The sequence below is a fragment of the Salmo trutta genome, chromosome 18 (assembly GCF_901001165.1).
Source record: "Salmo trutta chromosome 18, fSalTru1.1, whole genome shotgun sequence".
NCBI lineage: Eukaryota > Metazoa > Chordata > Actinopteri > Salmoniformes > Salmonidae > Salmo > Salmo trutta.
In genome coordinates this window covers 20,049,393-20,077,224 of record NC_042974.1, presented here as the reverse complement: position 1 = coordinate 20,077,224, position 27,832 = coordinate 20,049,393, and the positions used below count along the sequence as shown (strand labels likewise).

Sequence of the window (27,832 nt, the reverse complement as noted above, 5' to 3'; positions counted from 1 at the left end):
TCCCCACATTCTTGTTGGCAGACTCAACAGCCTTGGCTTCTCAAATGACTGCATCGCCTGGTTCAGGCGAACTACTTCTCAGATAGAGTTCAGTGTGTCAAATCGGAGGGCCTGTTGTCCGAACCTCTGGCAGTCTCTATGGGGGTGCCACAGGGTTCAATTCTCGGGCTGACTCTATTCTCTGTATATATCAATGATGTCGCTCTTGCTGCTGGTGATTCTCTGATCCACCTCTACGCAGACGACACCATTATGTATACATCTGGCCCTTCTTTGGACACTGTGCTAACAAACCTCCAAACGAGCTTCAACGCCATACAACACTCCTTCCGTGGCCTCCAACTGCTTTTAAATGCTAGTAAAACTAAGTGCATGCTCTTCAACCAATTGCTGCCCGCACTCTCCCGCCCGACTAGCATCACTACTCTGGACGGTCCTGACTTAGAATATGTGGACAACTTCAAATACCTAGGTGTCTGGTTAGACTGTAAACTCTCCTTCCAGACTCACATTAAGCATCTCCAATCCAAAATTAAATCAAGAATGGGCTTCCTATTTTGAAACAAAGCCTCCTTCTCTCTTGCTGCCAAACATACCCTCGTAAAACTGACTATGATGCCGATCCTTGACTTTGGCGATGTCATTTACAAAATAGCCTCCAACACTCTACTCAGCAAACTGGATGCAGTCTATCACAGTGCCATCCATTTTGTCACCAAAGCCCCATATACTACCCACCATTGAGACCTGTATGCTCTCGATGGCTGGTCCTCACTACATATTCATCGCTAAACCCACTGGCTCCAGGTCATCTATACGTCTTTGCTATGTAAAGCTCCGCCTTATCTCAGCTCACTGGTCACAATAGCAGCACCCACCCGTAGCATACGCTCCAGCAGGTATATTTCACTGGTCATCCCCAAAGCCAACACCTCCTTTGGCCGCCTTTCCTTCCAGTTCTCTGCTGCCAATGACTGGAACGAATTGCAAAAATCACTAAAGTTGGAGACTTACAGTTGAAGTCGGGAGTTTACATACACCTTAGCCAAATACATTTAAACTCAGTTTAACTCAGCAAAAAAATTAAGAAAATAGCATGGTTGGTTGAGAGCCGATAAGATGGCAGCCCTCCCCTACGGCGCCATTGTGATTGCTTCATCTGTCCTCTCTCTGTTGCTGTGTAGTTGGCAGATATGTGTGTGAGAAATAGTCTGCCAGAGGAGAGCAAAGGAAGGACAGAGACTGACTCAGGTAAGACCACAGACACACACCTGACATAATATAAAATGTCATTTAGCAGACAATTTTATCCAAAGCAACTTGTGTGCATCCATTTTTTGTATGGGTGGCCCCAGTGGGAATCGAACCAACGATCTTGGCATTGCAAGCACTGTGCTCTACCAACATAGCACCTGTGCCCACACTCATTTACATTTACATTTAAGTCATTTAGCAGACGCTCTTATCCAGAGCGACTTACTCATGTGTCTCTGTGTGTGTTCCAGAGTCAAGGATCCTGTTTGAGCCAGGGACAGAGGAAGAGGATGGTGGAGAGGACTGTAACCGCCTAACCTTTTTCCCTGTCCTGACTGAGACTACTGCACCTCTCACTGAGCCCTCCCCCCCAGCGTCCACCACCCCTGAGCCCTGCTCACATACACACACCTGCAGCCACACACACATCGTACTACAGGAGCTGGAGCCTGAGGAAGAGGTGAGTGTGTGTGTGTGTGTGTCAGGTTGTATACTGGTTAAATAATGTATTTTTAGCAACCAGAAAAATACATATTTATCATGTTTTAATCAGATCTGACCAGATATCAAACAAAATGTGACGTCTTTCCCATGAGGTCTTGATCTTGTCATAAAAAAGACGTCTTTAACATGTTGTAACAAAGACCAGTTGGTTGTAATCCAGTATGACATCTTCTCAACCAGAAAAGTCCCACACTTTGAGAGAGATCTATATTTTTTTATCATCCAGATAGTCAATGGGATTCCAATACCTCCCATCTGCTATCAGAATCTCATCTGTTATAGTTAGTTTAATGTGTGTATTTGTGTTAGTCAGTGGTAACCCTGTGCTGTTTAAAGCTCAGACAACGAGCAGAGTGTTTTACTAATGTTTCTGACAGAAGAATTAACAAAAAAAACAGCAAGAGGTTATATCAACCGTCTCTCAGCTAGCTGGCTGATGTGGCTGTGTGTCCGGATGAGCTGTTGTCAGATACACAGGCCTTTACACGCTTATTAATCCAGGAGCACTATTCTTAGAGCCACCCCCCCTCCCCCTCCCCCAACACACACAAACACAATCTTTGGCATGATTAGACTGCCACTGCCGATAGTGTGATTATGATGTTAATGTTTCTTGGGAGAAATCAATGGTATGACATTAGCATCTCAATCAATAAGAACCCTCCTATCCTCCACTTCACTCCTCCACTGCTCTCTCTCTCTCTCCTCCACCTCTCCTTCTCTTCCCTTCTATGTTCCACTCATCCTTTCCTCAGTTCACCTGATGTCCTCCTCTTTTCTTCCCTTTTTCCTCCTCTCTCTCCATTAGTTGAATCACTTCAGCTTGATAATTCATAGTCACTTTAGTTAGGGTCTCTGTAGGTTGTAGGCATATTATTGTGGGGTGTTCTTCTGTTGGCAATAAATATATGTTTTTGTTACGCCCCTGAAAAAGGGGAGAAATAATCACGAGAGTGATACGGTATTGTTTCCTCAATAACCTTTAGTGCAATCATTTTACAAAAGTAACACATTTTACAGAACAACAGATCTACAGGAAATAGGTAGTTTTGTAGGGTACAAGGCTTATTCAAGTCACAACAGTATACACTGTGATTCACTGAAACATATACTAATTTCAATATAACTGTCAAGCACAAAGCTTTAACTCAGTAAACCATAACTCAATTTATCAACAGTCAATAAAGTGTTTGAAAAACCATTATACAAATAACACCGCAAAAGATCTTATTAACAACGCACATGTTCATTCACGATCGACATGAAATGGCAGCTACTCTCAGTACGAAGCTAGCCTTCGCTGCAACCGAGCAGGGCTCATATTACTCTCTGCAAACTTAACTCTAACTTCCTCAAGATGTTACTAAGACACACCTTAAACACTCTTGACATGTTAGCGAGTTATTACATTTAAATTACTCCGTTTTATCATCACTAACGTACCTGAAAAAGGGGAGAAATAATCACGAGAGTGATACGGTATTGTTTCCTCAATAACCTTTAGTGCAATGAGGAAAAACCCACGATTTCCCCGCGAACTTGGGTGGAGACCAGAGCAATTGATCTCAGGCTCATAGATTAAGAGCATTTAGTAGATCACAGATTAACACTTTTCCCCTTCAATTAGGCACCACAAAATAAAGTAATCAATACAACGTCTACACATTCCTTTTACAATTCTTACCCTTTGTACGATTGACGGATTTTAACTTTTTAACACCATTATATGAATGTTATCAATCTCTATCAACTAATACAGAATGCATGATCTTTTTAACCTTAGATGTTTTAAGATCCTCACATACTATGAACTTACTAATACTTTTTAATGTATAACAGGCTATGAGTATTTACTTTAACCTGTCACATTTTTTCTACATCAATTACACTGTGTGAGTGTGCGTGTGGTGTGTGTGCGTGTGAGCACTCGTTCGTGTTTGTTCAGTGTGTTCAGACGAGAGGCTCTGATCACTTAGCAGGTTTCCTATTGTGTGTGTGGCAGTGATTAATTTCCTTAATAATCACTAGGCCCCTCTCTCTCCCAGTGTGTGTGATTTGATTAGTATTCATTGTTAGAGGCCTGCATGTGTGCGCGCACCTGCCCCTCCCTGTCTCTCTCCCTCTCTCGGCCCCAAGGGACCCACCACCCAAAAACCATATGGGGCACCAACACACCATATGGTTTTTGGGTGGTGGGTCCCTTGGGGCCGAGAGAGGGAGAGAGACAGGGAGGGGCAGGTGCACGCACACATGCATGCACACACTCACGCACAGTGGTAAATGAGGGGAGACAATAGAATTAGTCACACATAATCACACTCGTAGCAGTGACTGTCTTCAGAGTCACATAATACAAGCATCAGGGTCCATTCAGGCTCTGAGTCTAGCTGGAGCACTGCCATCTTGGTGAAAAGGGGGACAGTTTCTCACTTATCCATCAATCAATGTTAATAATCTGAAAAATGAAGTGGTGACTGTGTCGTTTTAATCATGATGAAGATGTGTGATTAAAATGATCAATCATGTGCAGCCTGGAGTGGTGATGTCTTTACGTCCCATGGGAGCATAAGGGTAGACGTGGGCTGGGTTTCATGGTTTGCACATTACTTTTTGAAACTTTACCATGGAACATCTCTGGTTACCTAATACATACACCTCTCCTCTAACTGACCTAAATAACTTGTAAACCTAAGTGTATGTACCAGTGGAGGCTGCTGATGGGACGATGGCTCATAATAATGGCTGAAACAGAGCAAATGGAATGGCATCAAATAATGTGTTGGATATAATTTATACCATTCCACTAATTCCACTCCAGTCATTAACATAAGCCCATTCTCCCCAATTAAGGTGCTACCAACCTCTGGTGGTATGTTTGTGACTGGTGGATGCTGCTGGGTGTGAATGTGATATAGGGGAATTACAATGGAAATGTAAGACAAGTTGCTGAGGTGGAAACCATATTAACAGGTCATGTTAAAGCAAAGTCAACCAGCAGAGTGTTTTAATAATGTTAATAAATTAATTAAAAAAAACAGTATATGGTTGCATCAACTGTCTCCTAGCTAGTTGGCATGTGTGTGTGTCCTGCTGAGCCGTTGTCAGATACACAGGCATTTACACGCTTATTAATCCAGGAGCACAGCACCCCCCCCACACACAAACTTTAACATGATTAGACTTCCACCGCCGATAGTGTGATTATGATGGTAATGTTTCTGGGGAGAAATCAATGGTATGACATTAGCCTCTCAGTCAATAAACCATTAAGTTGAAACTCTAGTGGGATTAAACTCCACACGATTCAAGGTATGAATCTTACCTAATGAAATCCATGGCGGGTGGTACTGTAAAAAGTCTATATTGTACCCCATGTTACCTATTAAGGGCGATAACTGTAGATGACCGTGTAGCTTTATTCATCTCAGGGAAATGTAGCGAAACAAGGTAGATTTATTCACATCAGGGGAATTTAGCTAAACAAGGTTGCTTTATTTACGTCAGGAGAATTTAGAGAAACAAGGTAGCTGTATTCATGTCAGGAGAAGTGAACAAGGTTGCTACATTCGTCTGTGAATCACATAATTGTGCATAGTATTGACCTCAAACAGAACAAACAAGGACACGGATGGTTCGTGATGTTGTGAGATCCTCTCTGATGTTTACTGAAAGATTGGTGGAATCTGTGTGGGTAGCTGGACAGGTAGGATGACAAACAGTGAAGGTGAACAGGTGGTCAGGGGTCAGGTGACAGAGGAATGGATGAGGAGGCAGCAGGAATCCCTTTAACCATGAAGTGGTATATTTACTGGGTGGTCTGTGCTGCATAACAAAGGAAACAGAATAACATGTATCCAATCAAATTCATAATCACAAAGATCAAATCATAACAATCATTCATTATTAACATAATTAGGGAATTCAGCAATCCAGTTCAATAAGAAGTCAATAGGAATCATCCTTGAGTCATTTAGGCTGGTAACAATTTCTCATAATAATGAGAAGAATAATACAAATAATTCAAACAGTGATCGGTTATTCAATCTATTATCCCCATTAGTTTGATATCAGAATTGATCAGTTCAGCAAACAATGACGTTTCATATTTCACCCTTTCAAGTTTGTCTTCATATGTACATGTAATTTCATTACATAATACCATATATCGATGGCATAATTGGCCTGTGATGATCTATAGGGCCGTGATCATTGACCATTTACATTACACAATAGGTTTGAAGCGTACGCTCCAAGCCGCGCTCCGCGGTAATAACTATAAACAATAACTGATGGCCCGCTCTCCCGATCGAAACAGATAGTTCAGGTGAAAGGTTCAGATGAAAGGTAACAGATTCGGTGGATTTACGTGGATTCATGGACGCACAACACTTCGGGATTAGATGGAGTTAAGGAAGAGAAAGCAGTGAGATCGGGCGATGGTGATTTCCTCCTTTTATGGAGCTGAGATCTGTCGGAGATTTCCACCTGACCTAATTAAAGTGCCCCTGGCCCAGCTGAGCAAGTGGCCATGAATTAAAGGATTCTTCCACCAACTCCATGGGCCTTTTCGGAAATGTAGTGAAACAAGGTAGCTCTATTCATGTCAGGGGAATTTAGCAAAACAAGGTTGCTTTATTTACGTCAGGAGAATTTAGAGAAACAAGGTTGTTACATTCGACTATGAATCACATTATTATGCATAGTATTGACGTCAAATAGAACAAACAAGGACACGGATGGTTTGTGATGTTGTGAGATTCTCTCTGGTGTTCACAGATCGACTGGTGCTATGCGATTTAGGATATCAGGACGTGCTTGGTCAAAGCAATTGTAACAGTAGGGCAAAGGATCGCAATATATGGGAAAATAATGGCTGCAGTGTTGCTGTTATAATGAGTACATGAGGCATGGAATGTTAAGGCATAAATGTATGAACGCGTGTATTCTTATTTTAAATTGATGTAGTTCTGTCCTTGTGCTGTACTTGTCTATTAACCCCCTAAGGTTGATGTCTGCGCCCCCCATGGAAATCTAATTAGCATAACAAAAACAATCCCCATAAAAATGTCAGTTTAAGCTAGAGATATCTATTTTGCATTGTATGCGTCTCAATCAACCGCATCCGCCTATGTCACACTTACGCATCTGCGGTGAAAGGTGACTGAGCTAGAGCTGTCAGACCATTAGACACCCCGAAAATCGATCTTCTCACAAAATCATCTGTTGCATCCAAATGTTTTGACAAACTATTACCCCTCTGTGGTAAGATGAGACGCTCACGAACACAATGGTGTTCTCCATTTTGCTCTATGACCCCCACAAGCATCTTGGGACTCGCCTGAAGTTGGTACAGCCAATCTGCCAACTTCTGTCTCTAGCGTCCATACAGTTTGGGCTATACACTAATACGACTCTCACGAACAGGTACATGTCAGTTGTTTTGCTCTAGGACACCCACAGGCCTCACAAGACTTGTCTGAAAGTCCCCTGGTACCAGTTGAAAAAATGAATGGAAGTACTGTATATACATGTTTAGTGCCAAAAATAAGGTATTAAATACATGTACAAAAATATATATAGACGTTTCCTGATCTTTCTTGTATCTTTCAGATATAGGACAGACACTTCAGAACTATCATGATGTAACACTGATTGTGAATATAACCTTTATTTATCAATATAACCTTGACTTTTCATTTATAATTATGATTTGTTGTGTCCTCTCTCCCCCAAGGTTAAAGCGAAGGTGTGTGTGGTGGTGGTCAGTGGGCTGTCTGTAACAGAGGGGCTTCTGTTGTTTGGGACAGAAAGTCTGTACATGTGTGAGGGCTTCACCCTAACCCCCACAGGAGATGTCTGCTGCAGAAAACACCACCCCACTGGGTACTGTGTGTGCGTGTGTCCGTACGTGTGGTTGTGTTTGTGAGAGATAGAGATGAGTTGGACAATGTCTGTGTGTACTTACATATAGGGAGGTTACATACTATACTATTGAATATTAATGATTATGAACTGTTGTTCACACCCCGTATTGTTCACTCTTTCCCCCAGTGTGCGTGACGCGTTCGTTTCCAGTATGTTGACTAAAGACATGTCTTCATCCAGCCCCAGCTGCAAACGATGGCCCTACCAGGACATAAGAGATGTCCGCTTTATGCGTTTCCTTCTAGAGGTGAACTTACACGGCACATCTGAAATGGCACCTATTCAGTCTACTTTTTGGAGTAAAATGTTAAAACATATATATTTCTCCGTCTGCATGTTGGTGTGTTTCATGTGTCTATTACAAAGTTGTTGCAATGTTGTAGAAACGTTTCCCGTTTTCTGACACCTCAGGAAAATGCGCTGGAGATCTTTATGCAGAACGGATACTCTACTTTCCTGGTTTTCTTCAACAAAGACCATGTGTCTGCTTTTAAAAGGTAAGAGATGGAGAGAGATAGGAAAACATGGAGAGAGAGATTGAGAGTGTGGCTTTATGGGACAGGTTTGATCTTCTTTTTCTTTCCCTCTATCTCTCTGTTTTTCCATTCCTACTACTTTCTATAGGCTGTGTTCAGTGGTGCCAGCATTGATAGGTAGAGGGGTTGCTGAGGTCATAACTAATATCAGGTGAGTGTGGACACATACACAACAAGTACAGTTGAGGTCGGAAGTTTACATACACCTTAGCCAAGTACATTTAAACTAAGTTTTTCACAATTCCTGACATTTAATCCTAGTAAAAATTCCCTGTCTTGTATCAGTTAGGATCACCACTTCATTTTAAGAATGTGAAATGTCAGAATAATAGTAGAGAGAATTATTTATTTCAGCTTTTATTTCTTTCATCACATTCCCAGTGGGTCAGAAGTTTACATACACTAAATTAGTATTTGGTAGCATTGCCTTTAAATTGTTTAACTTGGGTCAAACGTTTCAGGTAGCCTTCCACAAGCTTCCCACAATAAGTTGGGTGAATTTTGGCCCATTCCTCCTGACAGAGCTGGCGTTTGCAGGCCTCCTTGCTCTCACACACTTTTTCAGTTCTGCCCTCAAATGTTCTATAGGATTGAGGTCAGGGCTTTGTGATGGCCACTCCAAAACCTTGACTTTGTTGTCCTTAAGCCATTTTGCCACAACTTTGGAAGTATGCTTGTGGTCATTGTCCATTCGGAAGATCCATTTGCGACCAAGCTTTAACTTCCTGACTGATGTCTTGAGATGTTGCTTTCAATATATCCACATACTTTTCCTGATCATGATGCCATCTATTTTGTGAAGTGCACCAGTCCCTCCTGCAGCAAAGCACCCCCCACAACATGATGCTGCCACCCCCATGCTTCACGGTTGGGATGTTTGGCTTGCAAGCCTCCCCCTTTTTCATCCATGTAACAGTTCTATTTTTGTTTCATCAGACCAGAGGTAATTTCTCCAAAAGTACAATCTTTGTCCCGATGTGCAGTTGCAAACCATAGTCTGGCTTTTTTATGGCGGTTTTGGAGCAGTGGCTTCTTCCTTGCTGAGTGGCCTTTCAGGTTATGTCGATATCGGACAAATTTTACTGTGGATATAGATACTTTTGTACCTGTTTCCTCCAGCATCTTCACAAGGTCCTTTGCTGTTGTTCTGGAATTGATTTGCACTTTTCGCATCAAAGTACGTTCATCTCCAGGAGACAGAATGCGTCTCCTTCCTGAGCGGTATGACGGCAGCGTCCTCCCATGGTGTTTATACTTGCGTACTATTGTTTGCACAGATGAACATGGTACCTTCAGACATTTGGAAATTGCTCACAAGGATGAACCAGACTTGTGAAGGTCTACAATTTTTTTCTGAGGTCTTGGCTGATTTCTTTTGATTTTCCCATGATGTCGAGCAAAGGGGCCCTGAGTTTGAAGGTAGGCCTTGAAATACATCCACAGGTACACCTCCAATTGACTCAAATTATGTAAATTAGCCTATCAGAAGCTTCTAAACCCATGACATAATTTTCTGTCATTTTCCAAGCTGTTCAAAGGCACAGTCAACTTAGTGTATGTAAACTTCTGACCCACTGGAATTGTGATACAGTGAATTATAAGTTAAATAATCTGTCTGTAAACAATTGTTGGAAAAATTACTTGTGTCATGCACAAAGTAGATGTCCTAACCAACTTGCCAAAACTATAGTTTGTTAACAAGAAATTTGTGGAGTGGTTGAAAAACGAGTTTTAATGACTTCAACCTCAGTGCATGTAAACTTCCGACTCCAACTGTAGATACACTGCATGGCCAAAAGTAGGTGGACACCCCTTCAAATTAGTGGACTCGGCTATTTCAGCCACACCCATTGCTGACAGGTGTATAAAATTGAGCACACAGTCATGCAATCTCAATAGACAAACATTAGCAGTAAAATGGCCAAACGGAAGTGCTCAGTGACTTTCAACATGGCACCGTCATAGGATGCCACTTTTCCAACATGTCAGTTCGTCAAATTTCTTCCCTGCTAGAATTTTCCCAGTCAACTATAAGTGTTGTACTGTTGAAGTGGAATCGTCAATGAGCAACACTGGCTCAGTTGCGAAGTGGTAGGCCACAGAAGCTCACAGAATGGGACCGCCGAGTGCTAAAGCGTGAAGCACATAAAAATTGTCTGTCCTCGGTTGCAACACTCACTACCGAGTTCCAAACTGCCTCTGGAAGCAAAGTCAGCACAATAACCTTTCTTCGAATGATTCATAAAATGGGTTTGTGTGGCTGAGCAGCGCACACAGGTATAAGATCACCATGCGCAATGCCAAGCGTCAACTGGAATGGTGTAAAGCTCACATCCAGTGGACTTTGGAGCAGTGGAAATGCGTTCTTTGGAGTGATGAATCACGCTTCACCATCTGGCAGTCCGATGGATGAATCTGGGTTTGGCGGATGCCAGGAGAATGCTACCTTCCCTAATACATAGTGCCAACTGTGAAGTTTGGTGAAGGAGGAATAATGGTCTGGTGCTGTTTTTCATGGTTCGGTCTAGGCCCTTTTGTACTACAGCATACAATGACATTCTAGACGATTCTCTGCTTCCAACTTTGTGGCAACTGTTTGGGGAAGGCCCTTTCCTATTTCAGTATGATAATGCCCCCGTGCACAAAGCGAGCTCCATACTGAAATCGTTTGTCGAGATCGTCCAGATCGGTGTGGAAGGTCTTGACTGGCTTGCACAGAGCCCTGACCTCAACCCCATCAAACACCTTTGGGATGAATTGTAACGCCGACTGCAGGCCAGGCCTAATCCCCCGACCTCACTAATGCTCTTGTGGCTGAAGGGAAGAAAGTCCCTGCAGCACTGTTCCAACATCTAGTGGAAAGCCTTCCCTGGAGAGTGGAGGCTGTTATAGCAGCAAACAGAAGACCAACTTCTATATAGTAGAAACAGAAAATATACTGCAAATTATCATTCGTTATTTCAACATTTTACAACATGAATACTGAAGCCATCTTTCGTCATGGCCTGTGGAATCATTGTTTCACAAGTAAAATAATACGTTCCTGTAAATGCAGCTAATGTTCATTTTCAATTTTCACAAACAGTGACACAGCGCCAGGTGCTGTACAGGTGCTGACCAGACATGACTTCGATAGAAAAGTATATCTATTATAAAATTTCAACTGCAACATGTTGTCCATTTTGTTGGTTTGGGCAATGTGCATTTGGATTAATCACCACATCATAGAACTGTGCTAAATTGCACATTGGCTATGTAGAACTACAGCATATCCAGTTGTTCATTGGCTGTCCTTGAGTGTCAAACCTCTCCCTAGGCCACGATTGGTCACTCCTCCACTGTTTCTGATTAACTTGGGCCAGTGGGTTGAACGTAATCAGCCTGGAGTACAGACCGCTTCTGCCCTCCGCATCCCGCTCTCCTCCGTACCTCTTCAGATAGGACCCACACAGACTCTTCTCTTTAGCCAGGTACACCCGCTCCTCCAGCCCCCCTTTACCCCTCGATGCCCCCCAAATTTCCCTGGGTGTAGGAGAAAGGATTCCTCTTCGTGTTTAGTCTGGTAATGCTCAGTAACACCTTGATAAACTCAGGCAGGGATGGGAACAGGTTATCAAACAGCCGCAGCTCATGGATGCTACAAAGCCCCACTGTGGTTGGAGGTAGGGTGTCCAGGAAGTTCATGCCCAGGTTGAAGCTCCATAGGGGGCTAGGTTGCCCAGCGAGGGGGGTAGATCCACGGAGGTCAGGTGGTTGTTGGATAGGTAGAGGTGCGACAGCGCCACCAGTTAGCCGAGGGTCTCCAGTATGGCCTCCAACTGGTTGCTAAGGATATTCAGCCAGCAGAGCGGGACCAGGTCACCCGGACGACCACAAAGGTAATAGATTTTACTAAATTGTGGCATCCTCGATTGCTTCATGTAGGCATGTGCTTGGTCCTTAATAAAAAGAAAAAAAAGTAGACTCAGCAATATGGCAATCATACACAGCGGGGTGACAGACATCAACAACAACAGAATCTAAATCTACCAGGACAGGTATGATTGGCTCCTTCCAATCAAATCAAATTTTTATTTGTCACATGCGTCGAATACAACAGGTGTAGGTAGACCTTACAGTGAAATGATTACTTACAAGCCCTTTACCAACAATGCAGTTTTAAGAAAAATAAGTGTTAAGAAGGTATTTACAAAAAAAACTGAAGTAAAAAATGTATAAATAAAATAAAAATACAGAAGAAAAATAACAAATAATTAAGGAGCAACAATAAAATAACAGTAGCGTGGCTATATACAGGGGGTACCGGTACAGAGTCAATGTGCGGGGCACAGGTTGTTGAGGTAATTGAGGTAATATGTACATGTGCGGGAGGGGGGGCAACAATGCAAATAGTCTGGGTAGCCATCCATTTGATTAGCTGTTCAGGAGTCTTATGGCTTGAGAGTAGAAGCTGTTAAGAAGCTTTTTAGACCTAGACTCGGCGCTCCAATACCGCTTGCTGTGTGGTAGCAGAGAGAACAGTCTATGACTAGGGTGGCTGGAGTCTTTGGCAATTTTTAGGGCCTTCCTCTGACATCACCTGGTATAGAGGTCCTGGATGGCAGGACGCTTGGCCCCCATGATGTACTGGGCCGTACTCAGTACCCTCTGTAGTGCCTTGCGGTCGGAGGCCGAGCAGTTGTCATACCAGGTGGTGATGCAACCAGTCAGGTTGCTCTCGATGATGCAGCTGTATAACTTTTTGAGGATCTGAGGACCCATGCAAAATCTTTTCAGTCTCCTGAGGAGGAATAGTCATTGTCGTGCCCGAATGTCTTGGTGTGTTTAGACCATGGTAGTTTGTTGGTGATGTGGACACCAAGGAACTTGAAGCTCTCATCCTGCTCCACTACACCCCCGTCGATGAGAATGGGGCGTGATCGCGTGATCGGTCCTCCTTTTGCTGTAGTCCACAATCATCTCCTTTGTCTTGATCATGTTTAGGGAGAGTTTGTTATCCTGGCACCACACTGCCAGGTCTCTGACCTCCTCCCTATAGGCTGTCTCATCATTGTCGGTGATCAGGCCTACCACTGTTGTGTCGTCAGCAAACTTAATGATGGTGTTGGAGTCGTGCTTGGCCATCCAGTCATGGGTGAACAGGGAGTACAGGAGGGGACTGAGCATGCACCCCTCAGGGGCCCCCATGTTGAGGATCAGCATGGCAGATGTGTTGTTACCTACCCTTACCACCTGGGGGCGGCCCGTCAGGAAGTCCAGGATCCAGTTGCAGAGGGAGGTGTTTAGCCCCAGGATCCTTAGCTTAGTGTTGAGCTTTGATGGCACTATGGTGCTGAACGATGCCTCAAGGCATGCATCAATTCTTTGCCAATTTTTAAAAATTTTTATTTCACCTTTATTTGAATTCTTTCCTTCCACTGTGTATTATGATATTATTGTGTGAGTCTGTGGTCAAGTGAACTAAATAAAGTAAATAAATGCAGATTAAGTCTGGTAGCTACTTGAGTTGGTTGTGCCTGAGGTACAGCTCTTCGAGGACTGGTAGTTTTGAGGAGACACTTGGGGAAGATGGCGATGCCCATATTACTGAGGTCCAGTCTACGGCAGCCTTCAGCGGTCACACGCACAGCCTTCTTGGCCATCTTCAGAGTCACTTTCTTCCCCTTAGCACCTCCTCCCTTTTTTACGACTTTAGCATTGGTACTGCAGGGAGACACGGTAAAAACAATCAATAACATTTTATCATTGATCATCCAGCTGTCAACGGCATCCAAGACTGCGTAGCTTGTTTCAGTACCAAAGGTGCCCAGCTGGGGCGTGCGTGTGTCGTATGAATCCTCCCTGCAAAGTAACTGAGTACCAAACCATATTGAGCTGTTCGTGTGCGTGTGTACATGTGTGCGTGAGAGAGAAAGAGTGAGAGTAAAACGAGAGGGCTGATGTTATTTACACAGGAACACTAGGTGTTCATGTCTGGCCTGGGGTGGGAGTGAGGGATCCATGCTCTCTGTAGAATGAGAGAAATGTAGACCTGTGTGTGTGTGTGTGTGTGTGTGTGTGTGTGTGTGTGTGTGTGTGTGTGTGTGTGTGTGTGTGTGTGTGTGTGTGTGTGTGTGTGTATGTATGCCTGTTCACTCATTGCAGCCTGGGCTTGCTTCTCTAATTAAGGCTAATGCAAGGGAAAAACAGAAGAGAGGTGGCAGAACAGACACAGAGTTATACATAAGATAATACTGGCAAACAAATGAGTGGTGAGGCTTCCACAAGATTCAGCTTTTATTTTATTTATTTATTTTTACCCCTTTTTCTCCCCAATTGGTAGTTACAGGCCTGTCCCATCGCTGCAACTCCCGTACAGACTCGGGAGAGGTGAAGGTCGAGAGCCGTGCCTCCTCCAAAACACAACCCAGCCAAGCCGCACTGCTTCTTGACACAACGCCCGCTTAATCCTGTTAGGGCTAGGGGGCAGTATTGACACGGCCGGATACAAAAACGTGCCCGATTTAATCTGGTTACTACTCCTGCCCAGTAACTAGAATATGCATATAATTATTGGCTTTGGATAGAAAACACCCTAAAGTTTCTAAAACTGTTTGAATGGTGTCTGTGAGTATAACAGAACTCATATGGCAGGCAAAACCCTGAGACAAATCCTGACAGGAAACTGAAATCTGATGTGTGGATATCACTTCAAACATTTGCCATTGAAACACACAGGGGCTTGTGGATCATTTAGCACTTCCTATGGCTTCCACTAGATGTCCCCAGTCTTTACAAAGTGGTTTGAGTCTCCTACTATCAAAAAAGACTGAAAGAGAGCCTGTTTATCTTGGTCACAGGGGATGGGCCATTACCATGGTGACGTCGGCGCCCATGGGTACTCTCCCTTTTCGAAACGTTTTGAAAGACAATGCAACCGTCCCAATGGAATATTATTGAAGCCCTGGTTGAAAAAGCCCCTAAAGATTTATGTTATACTACGTTTGACATGTTTGAACGAACTTAAATATATATTTTTTGCTCATTCCTGACGACAAGTCAGACGCACACGGTATATTTTCACTAGCCTTCGGAGTGCGCTAACACTATTGGGACATAAATTATTAACTTTTTTGAACAAAACTACATTTGTTATGGACCTGGGATTCCTAGAAGTGCCTTCTGATAAAGATAATCAAAGGTAAGGGATTATTTACAATAGTATTTTTGATGGTTGATCGTTCCAAGATGGCTCCAACATTTATAGCCTAGACTTTTTTTCTGGGCATACCACATCGTTTATTGCAAAGTGTGATTTCCCAGTAAAGTTATTTTTAAATCTGGCAAAGAGATGGCATTCAAGACATGTTAATCTATAAGTCTTTGAATGACAATATTACATTTTAACAATGTTTTCGAATAGTAATTTTGTAAATTGTAGCGCTAATAAACCGGAAGCATTTGAGGCAAAAGATTTTCTGAACGTCATGCGCCGATGTAAAATGCTGTTTTTATATATAAATATGAACTTTATCGAACAAAAAATGCATGTGTTGTGTAACATGATGTCCTAGGCGTGTCATCTGATGAAGGTTGTCAAAGGTTAGTGCTGCATTTAGCTGTGTTTTGGGTATTTGTGATGCATGCTAGTTGCTTTGAAAATGGCTGTGTGATTATTTCTGGCTGGGTACTCTGCTGACATAATCTAATGTTTTGCTTTTGCTGTAAAGCCTTTTTGAAATCGGACAACGTGGTTCGATTCAGGAGAGGTGTATCTATAAAACGGTGTAAAATAGTCATATGTTTGAGAAATTGAAGTTATAGCATTTATGAGGTTTTGCATTTAGCGCGACGCGATTCCACTGGCTGTTGATTAGGGTGGAACGCAAGCGTCGCACTGGCCCAGAGAGGTTAAAAAACTTCGTAGGGCTAGGCGTCCCGCCAGCGGGACACCTGTCGACAACTTCCGATGAAATTGGAGGGCGGTCAATTCAAGTAAATAATCATAAAATTATGGATATTAAACATTTAGGTACATACAAGTGTCTTATATTGGTTAAATGCTTAAAGTCTTCATCTATCTGCATTGTCCGATTTACAATAGGCTTTACAACGAAAGCATGCCATGCGATTGTTTGAAGACGACGCCCTTCATCAAAAATATATTTTAACCAGCATAGGCTTCATAAAATCACAAATAGCATTGAAATATTCACTTACTTTTCGAAAATCTTCCTCTGATTTGCAATCCAAAGGATCCCAACTACAACATACATGGTCGTTGTGTTAGATAAAATCCTTCTTTATATCCCAAAAAGTCAGTTTAGTTGGCGCCATCGATTTGAGTAATCGACTCGTTCAACATGCAGAGAAAGGAATCCAAAAAGCTACCGCTAAACTTTGTTAAAACAAGTCAAAATACATTTCTATTTAATCCTCAGGTACCCTAAAATGTAATTAAACTATAATATTTCATACGGAAAGAAGTATGTTCAATAGAAAATCAAAATTAGCAGGTACGCATCCTCTTGGTCGCACGCGCAAAGACTGATTTCCAACTCTGACTCCCAGTACTAAAACTCAAAATTCTTCCTTGTTTGGGAAGGAACAAGCCTGAAACCTTGAACAAAGACTGTTGACATCTACTGGAAGCCATAGGAATTGTAATCTGGGAGCTGGATTTGGATATGAACCTATACGTTCCATTGGAAGAGCATAGGCTCTCAAAAAAGAAAATGTTCCCGTTTTTTGTTGTTGTTGATTTTCTCCTACCATATCAATTGTGTTATAGTCTCATACATTATTTTAACATTTCTACAAACTTCAAAGTGTTTTCTAACCAATGGTACCAATTATATGCATATCCTGGCTTCTGGGCCTGAGTAACAGGCAGTTTACTTTGGGCACGTCAGTCAGACAGGAAGTGGAGAAAAATAGACCCTAGCCTGAATTTTAACCCAGAAGCCAGCCGCACCAATGTGTCAGAGGAAACACCGTACACCTGGCGACTGTGTCAGCATGCATTTTGTCTGGCCCGCCACAGGAGTCACTAGTGCGCGATGGGACAAGAACATCCCTGCCAGCCAAATCCTCCCCTACCCCGGACGACGCTGGGCCAATTGTGCGCCACCCCATGGGTCTCCCGGTCACGGCCAGCTGCGACAGAGCCTGGACTCCAACCAGGATCTCTAGTGGCACAGCTAGCACCACGATGCAGTGCCTTAGACCACTGCGCCACTCGGGAGGCCCACAAGATCCAGCTTGTTGAACTGGGAAGCCTCTCCCAGGTGGAGAGTGTGTGTGCTTGTGTGAAAAGAGACTGAGTCAAATCAGGACTTTGATAAATTACAGTTAGGGCTCTGCTCCTCTCACAGAGAGCAGAGCGTTTGTGTTTGTGTGTGTGTGTGTGTGTGTGTGTAGCAGAGTGTGCAGGTGTGTGTGTGCCTCAGAGAGCAGAGTGTGTCTGTATTAAAGCCCTAAGGCCCTCTATCACCTCATTAATCATATTGAGGATCACAGAGAAGGGATTCACCATCGCTTGTTTCCACTACAACCTCCTGTAGAAAATTATTGCTTGCAATTACTACCTGCAATTATACTTTCCTGTACAGCAGGACAAATGCAATGATTGATTTAGGCTGCTTTCTACAAAATAATGTGGTAAAGAGTTACTGGAGATAGAAATTGGATATACTTCAGATGGCTCTTGATTTGTGAAATCAAGTGTATGACTTTATATGAGTATCATATAACCCAGAGATATCTGTAAATTAGAAGGAGAACATTTACTACAAGTCTGCTGTTTAGACATTATTTCTGGGCCGTATGAGTGAGAAATAACTCAATATTACTGCTGTTTCTGAGCTTAGTTAAGCAACCTGTCCGGATTAAGCCCATGTCCATTATTAGATGAAATTTAAGGGCTTTTCACACGACTGAGCTGAAGCAAGCTGAGTCAAAGCAAGCTGTACTGAGCCCGCCTGTTTACATACACATCAACCATAGTTGTGTAAACCAAGCCTGCATAGTTTGTACTGTTATGTACAAAACAGTTATGTACTGTAGTAATATATGATGATAAGTACTTACCATTTTCTATTTACAGTAGATCGAAGAGGTTCAACCAGTTGATATGGCCTGCAAAGTTAGGTGTCAGTGTAGTCTGTCAGCAGCTCCAGTTAACTGGCCATTCCATACCACCTGAGAGCTCTTCCATTGGTTCACACACACAAACACACAGTATTAACTACCCAGCAAACCGGGAACATTCCCGGAACATTAGCTAAGATTCCCATTAAGTGCTAGTTAGGGTTTTATTTAACATTAGCATGATAAAATCCCCAAAACGTTCAGAGAATGGGTGCAAAATATTCATGTGATGTTACAAGAATGTTACAAGGGAAATTGAGGCTCAGTTATACTCTACTAAAAGAGAGTAAATATTTATTTAGTCAAAATTTATAAATCCAGTCAAATGCAGCATTTGACTAACTGAAAAAATAAAAATAAACATTATCTAAAAATGGACTGTTCAACTTTTAAAGAACGCACCCGGTATGATTCCGAAATGTGTTCTGGGAAAGTTCTTGAAATATCATGTGAATGTTTTTTGCATACTAAAAGAAACATTGTAGATCATCCACACAACTGGACAGTTTTTGTATTTTGGGAACATATCTTTGATGTCCCCACATTGTTCTCACCAGACTGTTCCCACAACCTAATGAAACATTCTGGGAACCTTTAAAGAACAGATTAAATGTGTTCTAGGAACGCTCCTGCAACATCAGGCAAATGTTTTCTACAAACATTCTATGAGAACATTTGCCGTGACCGAACAAATGTTCTGGGAACTTGCACAGAACCTATTTTTGTTTGCTGGGTACACATTACACACACTCATCTCCACTAGGGCTGTTGCGGTGACCGTTGGTCACGAGTCATTTAAAAAAAAAAACTAGGCAAGTCAGTTAAGAACAAATTCTTATTTACAATGACGGCCTAGGAACAGTGGGTTAACTGCCTTGTTCAGGGGCAGAACAACAGATTATTACCTTGTCAGCTTGGGGATTTGATATAGCAACCGCTTAGTCACGGTATTTCGGCTACTCCAAGCTCTGATGCTGCTGATGGTCATTAGTAGTCTACCAAATGTGCTAACTGCCTGGTACTCAGTACTCTATTGTCCCTCTAATCTATGCAAGTGTCAGCGAAAATCTAATCATGTTGTGCAACATTTCTATAGACTATGCAATTGCATGAGAAAACACAGTGATGGCCTCTATTTAAAAAAGGAGGATCCTATCAGCTTTCTATATGCTAGGCCTACTATATTTACAGTACTTCTCAACTTTCCTAATATTAAGCACATTGCTTATCTTTACAACAGGAGTATAGCCTACCTGGCTGGCATGACGATGAACCATTAGAAAAGTGTCCTCAATTTGCTATTTTAAGTGCATAGATGACATTTATTTTTTCCCCTTCAACCGTTTCGAGACAGGTGCATGCATGATAATGGTCCAGTCTAAATCAAAACAAATTTCACACATTATATTTCTTTTGTATATGTAAAGACATGATTAAATCAGGAATAGTCTGATGGGTGACAATATTAGCCTATCACTTGTGAAATAAATGTTATCACTTGTGTATGATGCCCAGCATTGGCAAGAAACAAAGCCTTTTTTGCAACTTTTTCTAATCCTGGTCACACACCTCATGTAGCCTAGCCCATTAAGTAGCCAAATAACTTCTTAAAATTAAGCACCTTAATCCGCTTTACAAGGGGTGTAGAGCCTAGCTGGCATACATAAGCAGTGCCTGAGTTTTGGGGAAGATAATTTTCACCATAAAAATACGCCTTAATAATTAAAGATTACATGCATAATTGCATTTGCGGTCACTTTTGACAGTGGTGTTTTCCAGCTAATGGAAATTGATACTGCTGTGTGCGCATTGCTGCGCGTATAATGTTAAGACACAGCCTAATATTTTATCAACATGTTAAGGTAAACGTTCCGATCTGTTGTGTCAGCCTCATTGTGTAAAAATTGTTTTTACATTTTTTTTATTTCACGTTTATTTATCCAGGTAGGCTAGTTGAGAACAAGTTCTCATTTACAACTGCGACCTGGCCAAGATAAAGCAATGCAGTGCGACACAAACAACAACACAGAGTTACACATGGAATAAACAAGCGTACAGTCAATAACACAATAGAAAAAAAAGAAAGTCTATATACAGTATGTGCAAATGGTTTGAGGAGGTAAGGCAAAAAGTAGGCCATAGTAACAGAGTAATTACAATTTAGCAAATTATCACTGGAGTGATAGATGAGCAGATGATGATGTGCAAGTAGAAATACTGGTGTGCAAAAGAGCAGAAAAGTAAATAAAACAATATGGGGATGTGGTAGGTAGATTGGGTGGGCTATGTACAGCTGCAGCGATTGGTTAGCTGCTCAGATAGCTGATGTTTAAAGTTAGTATGTCTTCAGCTTCAGCGATTTTTGCAATTCATTCCAGTCATTGGCAGCAGAGAACTGGAAGGAAAGGCGGCCAAAGGAGGTTTTGGCTTTGGGGATGACCAGTGAGATATACCTGCTGGAGCGCATGCTACGGGTGGGTGTTGTTATCGTGACCAATAAGCTGAGATAAGGCGGAGCTTTACCTAGCATAGACTTATAGATGACATGGAGCCAGTGGGTCTGGCGACGAATATGTAGCGAGGGCCAGCCGACGACTGCATACAGGTCGCAGTGGTAGATGGTATAAGGGGCTTTGGTGACGAAACGGATGGCACTGTGAAAAAATAAATAAATGACTGCACCCAGTTTGCTGAGTAGAGTATTGGAAGCTATTTTGTAAATGACATCGCTGAAATCGAGGATCGGTAGGATGGTCAGTTTTATGAGGGTATGTTTGGCAGCGTGAGTGAATGAGGCTTTGTTGTGAAATAGGAAGCTGATTCTAGATTTAATTTTGTATTGGAGATGTTTAATATGAGTCTGGAAGGAGAGTTTACAGTCTAACCAGACACCTAGGTATTTGTAGTTGTCCACATATTCTAAGTCAGGACCGCCCAGAGTAGTGATGCTAGTCGGGCGGGCGGGTGCAGGCAGCGAACGTTTGAAAAGCATGCATTTGGTTTTACTGGCGTTTAAGATCAGTTGGACGCCACGGAAGGGGTGTTGTATGGCATTGAAGCTCGTTTGGAGGTTGGTAAACACAGTGTCCTAAGAAGGGCCAGATGTATACAGAATGGTGTCGTCTGCATAGAGGTGGATCAGGGAATCCCCAGCAGCAAGAGCGACATCGTTGATATATACAGAGAAAAGAGTCAGCCCAAGAATTGAACCCTGTGGTACCTCCATAGAGACTCCCAGAGGTCCGGACAACAGGCCCTCCGATTTGACACACTGCTCTGTCGGAGAAGTAGTTGGTGAGCCAGGTGAGGCAGTCATTTGAGAAACCAAAGCTGCGCTTGCGTCCCACCTACTCAACAGCCAGTTGAATCCCGTGGCGCGTTATTCAAATACCTTAGAAATGCTATTACTTCAATTTCTCAAACATATGACTATTTTACAGCATTTTAAAGACAAGACTCTCGTTAATCTAACCACACTGTCCGATTTCAAAAAGGCTTTACAAAAAAAGCAAAACATTAGATTATGTCAGCAGAGTACCCAGCCAGAAATAATCAGACACCCATTTTTCAAGCTAGCATATAATGTCACATAAACCCAAACCACAGCTAAATGCAGCACTAACCTTTGATGATCTTCATCAGATGACAATCTTAGGACATTATGTTATACAATACATGCATGTCTGTTCAATCAAGTTCATATTTATATCAAAAACCAGCTTTTTACATTAGCAGGTGACTAGCATGTGACTAGCATTCCCACCGAACACTTCCGGTGAATTTACTAAATTACTCATGATAAACGTTCACAAAAAACATAACAATTATTTAAAAAATTATAGATACAGAACTCCTCTATGCACTCGATATGTCTGATTTTAAAATAGCTTTTCGGTGAAAGCACATTTTGCAATATTCTAAGTAGATAGCCCGGCATCACAGGGCTAGCTATTTAGACACCCAGCAAGTTTAGCATTCACCAAAGTCAGATTTACTATAAGAAAAATGTTATTACCTTTGCTGTCTTCGTCAGAATGCACTCCCAGGACTTCTACTTCAATAACAAATGTTGGTTTGGTCCCAAATAACCCATAGTTATGTTCCAACAGCGGTGTTTTGTTCGTGCGTTCAAGACACTATCCGAAGGGTAAATAAGGGTTACGAGCATTGCGCATTTCGTGACAAAAAAATTCTAAATATTCCATTACCGTACTTCGAAGCATGTCAACTGCTGTTTAAAATCAATTTTTATGCCACTTTTCTCGTAAAAAAGCGATAATATTCTGACCGGCAAAGCCTGTTTACATTCAACGAGAGAAAAAGTAAAAGCATGCTATCCCCTCATGCACGAGCCTCGTCTAATGGCCGTCTGATAGAGCACTTGCCAAACGAGCAAATGTGTTTCAGCCTGGGCATTGAATTACGTCATTCAGCTTTTTCCAGGGTTCTGAGAGCCTATGGGAGCCGTAGGAAGTGTCACGTTACAGCAAAGATCCTAAATGTTCAATAAACAGAGGCAAGAAGAACAACCACTTGTCAGACAGGCCACTTCCTGGTGAGAATCTTCTCAGGTTTTTGCCTGCCATATGAGTTCTGTTATACTCACAGACACCATTCAAACAGTTTTAGAAACTTTAGGGTGTTTTCTATCAAAAGCCAATAATTATATGCATATTCTAGTTACTGGGCAGGAGTAGTAACCAGATTAAATCGGGTACGTTTTTTATCCGGCCGTGTAAATACTGCCCCCTATCCCCAACAGGATAACAGGCAGCAAAAATGAGACTCATTTTTAAAAGTAGAAGCTCAAACTGTTTGGGCATAGACCTGGAAAGTATGACAGAACTTTGCAGGCTATCTCTGGAGTAGATTACAACTCTTCCCCCTTTGGCAGTTCTCTCTTGACGGAAAATGTTGTAGTTGGGTATGGAATTCTCAGAATTTTTGGTGGCCTTCTTAAGCCAGGATTCAGACACAGCAAGGACATTAGGGTTTGCGGAGTGTGCTAAAGCAGTGAGTAAAACAAACTTAGGGAGGAGGCTTCTGATGTTAACATGCATGAAACCAAGGCTTTTTCAGTTACAGAAGTCAACAAATGAGAGTGCCTGTTGACACGCAGGGCCTGGGTTAACCTCCACATCACCCGAGGATCAGATGAGGAGTAGGATGAGGGTATGGCTAAAGGCTATCAAAGCTGGTCGTCTAGTGCGTTGGGGACAGAGAATAAAAGGAGCAGATTTCTGGATAAGGTGGAATAGATTCAGGGCATAATGTACAGACAGGGGTATGGTGGGGTGCGGGTACAGTGGAGGTAAACCCAGGCACCAAGTGATGATAAGAGAGGTTGCATCTCTGGACACACTAGTTATACTGGGTGAGGACACCACATGTGTGGGAGGTGGGACAAAGGCGGTAGCTGAAGCATGTTGCGTGGGACTAGGGGCACCACAGTAAACTAAAACAATGATAACTATCCTAATCAACAGTATACAAGGCATATTGAGAGACATAAAGTGAGGCATAAAGCAATCACAGATGTTGATTGGGAGAGCTAGCTAAGACAACAATGGGTAAGACAACAGCTAATCAGCTAAGACAACAACAACTGGTAAAATGGCGATGAATGGGCAGAGAGGGTCAGTTAACGACACACAGGGCCTGAGTTCAAGGCTGGGGCCGACAGATAAACAAAAAAATAAACAACATGGAGTACCGTGAGTCCAGCAGGCATCAGCTATGTAGCCAAGTGATCATAGGGTCCAGTGAACAACAATAGATGGAACAGGGAAGCCGCGGGGTAGTCGTTACTACGCTAGCACGCAGGAGACACAGCGTTTAAAGTTAGCAGGCCGGGGTTAGTAGAAGCGTCTGCTCCGACGTCCGGCAAAGGCCGGTTGAGGGCACTGTGGATGGAGTTCCGTTGGCAGACCAGTCGTGGTGGTACGGCGGGGCGCCGTGTCGACAAAGGGTCCAGGCCAGATGGCGAAAGATTTATTGTAGTTGTAGTAATTTTGTTTGCTAGCCGGGAGATGCGCCTGTCTCGCGGCTAACTGGTGCTAGCTTCGGGGCATTAGCCACTATAGCCACTCAGTAGCAGCTAGCTAGCAGCAATGATCTGATGCAAATGTCCAAAGCTTCGGGGCTGGGTCACTCGGTGGCAGCTAGCTAGCTGTGATGATCAGGAGTAATAGTCCAGGGCTTATGGCAGGAATCCGGCGTTGTAGTGGAGAAAACAGTACGATACTCGCAGGCTGGCAAGTATTATACAGGCTAAAAAAATGTCTGGTGTGTGTGTGGAAGGTAAATGCCGATAGCAGTGGCTGACAATGACTAAATAGCTAGTAGCTAATTAGCTGGTTAGCTTCTGATGGCGGTTCTGGCTATAAGGTCTAAAAAAATAGAGGATCCGTATCACGTTGGGTGAGGTGGGTTACCGGAAGGTATATTTTATTTAAAAATAGAAAAAAGATAGAAAATAAGTTGAAATATATATACAAAAAAAGACGAAGAATACAAATAAGTACATGAGAATGACAAACCTCGTCTGCACTGCTACGCCATCTTGGAACATTGATGCGAGTGGTTGTATTAATTTGGGATCTATTCCATACCACAACTGTCCCAGACTATGTTTGGAATATTTATTTCTCGCACAGAATAGAATAGGTCAACTTTTGTAATACGGGGGATAGTAGATTGACATAGGCTAGTGTTCGTTAAGCCTACTCATCTTGTTGGCTGACGAAAAGGAAATGTGGACAGTTCTTCCAACATCGTCAATATGCACCTCTGAATTGGAAAACAATGTGCGCAGTTTTCGTCCTGGATGTGTCTGTATTCACTTGTAGCTTATGAGAGAGACCTGATCACGTGATGGAGTGCTATGTGAGTGAGAGGTACTTCGGATTACGCAGCACTCAGGGAGAGGCATGGATTTTTTAGGGTGCATTATGGCCACACAAAGAGGATTCCGCTGGGAAATGTGAGGCATTATCAAGTGCTTGTCAAATTGTGAATGAGAGACTGATGAAGTGTGTACAGCCTATTTATGCCTTTCAAGCTACTTTTTTTCATCATTAGAGTCGCATCAGGCAGCCTTACAATGTATTAAAAATCAAAACATGTAGCCCAACATTTGTAGAACAACTAAAGTTACATTAATAACTCTAAATTAAGCATATAGGAGTACCTAATTCTTTGTTAACCACTCAACACAGAATAGCCGCATGTGCACACTCTCTCAAATCATTTGGAGAAAATATACTTTCTATTTTTTCAGATTTGTTCAGTTGTATTCTTCATACTATAAAATAATGCCAAGGAATTCTAAGCAAATCTTGTCTGCTAAATTAACTAGTGTTGCCCACAGCTTTATGGCATAGCCAGACCAGGACCTAACATAAGGACAACTCAGAGTCCTGAAATGGGCAACATTTTCTTCATATAATTTTTCTTTAGACCTGTCTAAAATAAATAATGGATTTATTGTAAATGTGTAGGCTATGTTACATGGATTTATTACACTTTTTAAAATGTAGATGTTCCAAAGGTCTGCATCAGTGGCTTGTAGGCTATTTGTGGAAGCCAGGAGATGCTAAATGTGTTTATGTTAATTAATGGTCAATTACCAGTTATTTGCTTGACAATCACAGGCTGACTAAATGTTGTGACCGCCACAGCCCTAATCTCCACCTTTTAAAACATTCCCCTTTCTGTTCCTAACAATCCTAGAAAATGCATCCTGCACTGCATCTTGCAATTGCAAACCACTTCTGTTGTTATGCTTTGTGTCCTACATCAGAATATAGTTTATAGTACTATCAAACCTGAAAACACCTTTTGTATGCGGATAAATAGATTTAGAGTAGAGTCAAGTCCTGAAATATGCACACTGTCTCTCAACGCCCCAGTCACACCCTCCCTCTACAGAGGAGGGCAGGAAAATGTTTCTCTTGTTTAATGATGTTACTAAGCAACTGACTTTATAGCCATTTTACTGCCCCAGAGACAGAGACAGACAGGTGTGTTACTGCCACAAAGTAAGAGGGAAATTTCAGCAGCAGTTAAAATGTAATGTTCTCCCAAATCAGATTGCCATAGACACAGTGTAGCTTAATCACAATGATTATATTGCAGACTTTCGTTGTTAAAATGAGATATTTAGTGTAAGTAGTGCTCAGTAGTTGACAGGTCTCCCCCCCTCTTTTAAACCCTGGCTTAATGATCATGATATTACAGTTGAATTAGAAAACAGTGGGAGAGGAAACTTATATGCCTCTATGGCTTAGTAAGAGTTATTCTCTTTTGAAAAGCAGGAAACACACACACACATACATACACGTGTGCACACACATGCACGCACCTTTCCAATGTGTAGTGAAGGCTCCTTAGCGGCTTTACATCTTCAAGCACCTGTTTCAAAAAAACAATATAAAGCATTGGCTCACCTGTCATACAGTAGTAGCCTGTTCTGTGTTTGACCAACAACAGTGTCTGATCATATTCTATGTAAGATTTGTGTAGTCTTGGGGGACAAAAATAACAAATTCCCTGTAAACCCATAGATGGCACAATACACTACTCCGCTACACTATACCATTCTGTCACACCCTGATCTGTTTCACATGTCTTTGCACTTGTCTCCACCCCCCTCTGGGTGTCGCCCATCTTCCCCATTATCCACTGTGTATTTATACCTGTCTTCTCTGTTTGTCTGTTGCCAGTTTGTTTTCTTCGTGAAACCTACCAGCATTTGTTCCCCTGCTCCTGTCTGTTTCTTGGTCCTGTTTTGCCCTTTCTGCCTGCCGTGACCCTGAGCCTGCCTGCTGTTCTATACCTTGTCTCACCTCACTGGATTATTGACCCCTGGCTGCCCTGACCCTGAGACTGCCTGGCGTTCTGGACCGTTTGCACCCTCTCTGGATTACTGACCCCCGCCTGCCTTTGACCTGTCGTTTCCCTGCCCCGCATTAGAAATAAACTTTTGTTTCTTCGACATTGTCTGCATCTGGATCATACCTGAAATGTTATGCATACACTACTTTGAGAACTCACCTAACACACCCTAAAAGATGCTTACAGCTGGGTCTCCTTGTTTTAGTTTTTTTAAACACACAGTAACACACACTATCTTTCACACACAAACTCTTCTCTCCCCACTCACCACTGCTCTGCTCTGAAGTTTGAAGTTTAACTCTCACGGTGGGTTGCACCAACATGGATTAACTCTTAAACTGGTTTAAATCAAGATTTATCTAGAAATATTGTTGCACCAAACTTTAAACATAGTTTAAAATTTATCCTAGTTAAATTCCTCTAAAATGAGTTTAATTCTTACTTTAAATGTGTTTGGGCCAATCAGTTGTGTTGTGACAAGGTAGGGGTGGTAAACAGAAGATAGCCCTATTTGGTATAACACCAAGTCCAACGACAGTCCATCATTACTTTAAGATATGATGGTCAGTCATTCCTGAAATTTTCAAGAA

The 27,832-nt window shown here is 42.4% G+C and overlaps 1 protein-coding gene across 2 annotated transcripts in view; it reads left to right on the top strand.

Annotated features, from left to right (window-relative positions):
* The window catches only part of wdfy4 (WDFY family member 4), a 195,701-nt gene that overhangs the window by 108,939 nt on the left and 58,930 nt on the right, over positions 1-27,832 (top strand). For both annotated transcript variants that reach the window (XM_029697915.1, XM_029697914.1), the window contains exons 45-50: positions 1,185-1,251; positions 1,506-1,714; positions 7,493-7,641; positions 7,810-7,930; positions 8,095-8,180; positions 8,308-8,370. In XM_029697915.1, coding sequence (XP_029553775.1) covers positions 1,185-1,251; positions 1,506-1,714; positions 7,493-7,641; positions 7,810-7,930; positions 8,095-8,180; positions 8,308-8,370 — 695 coding nt within the window. The remainder of the gene's footprint in view (positions 1-1,184; positions 1,252-1,505; positions 1,715-7,492; positions 7,642-7,809; positions 7,931-8,094; positions 8,181-8,307; positions 8,371-27,832) is intronic.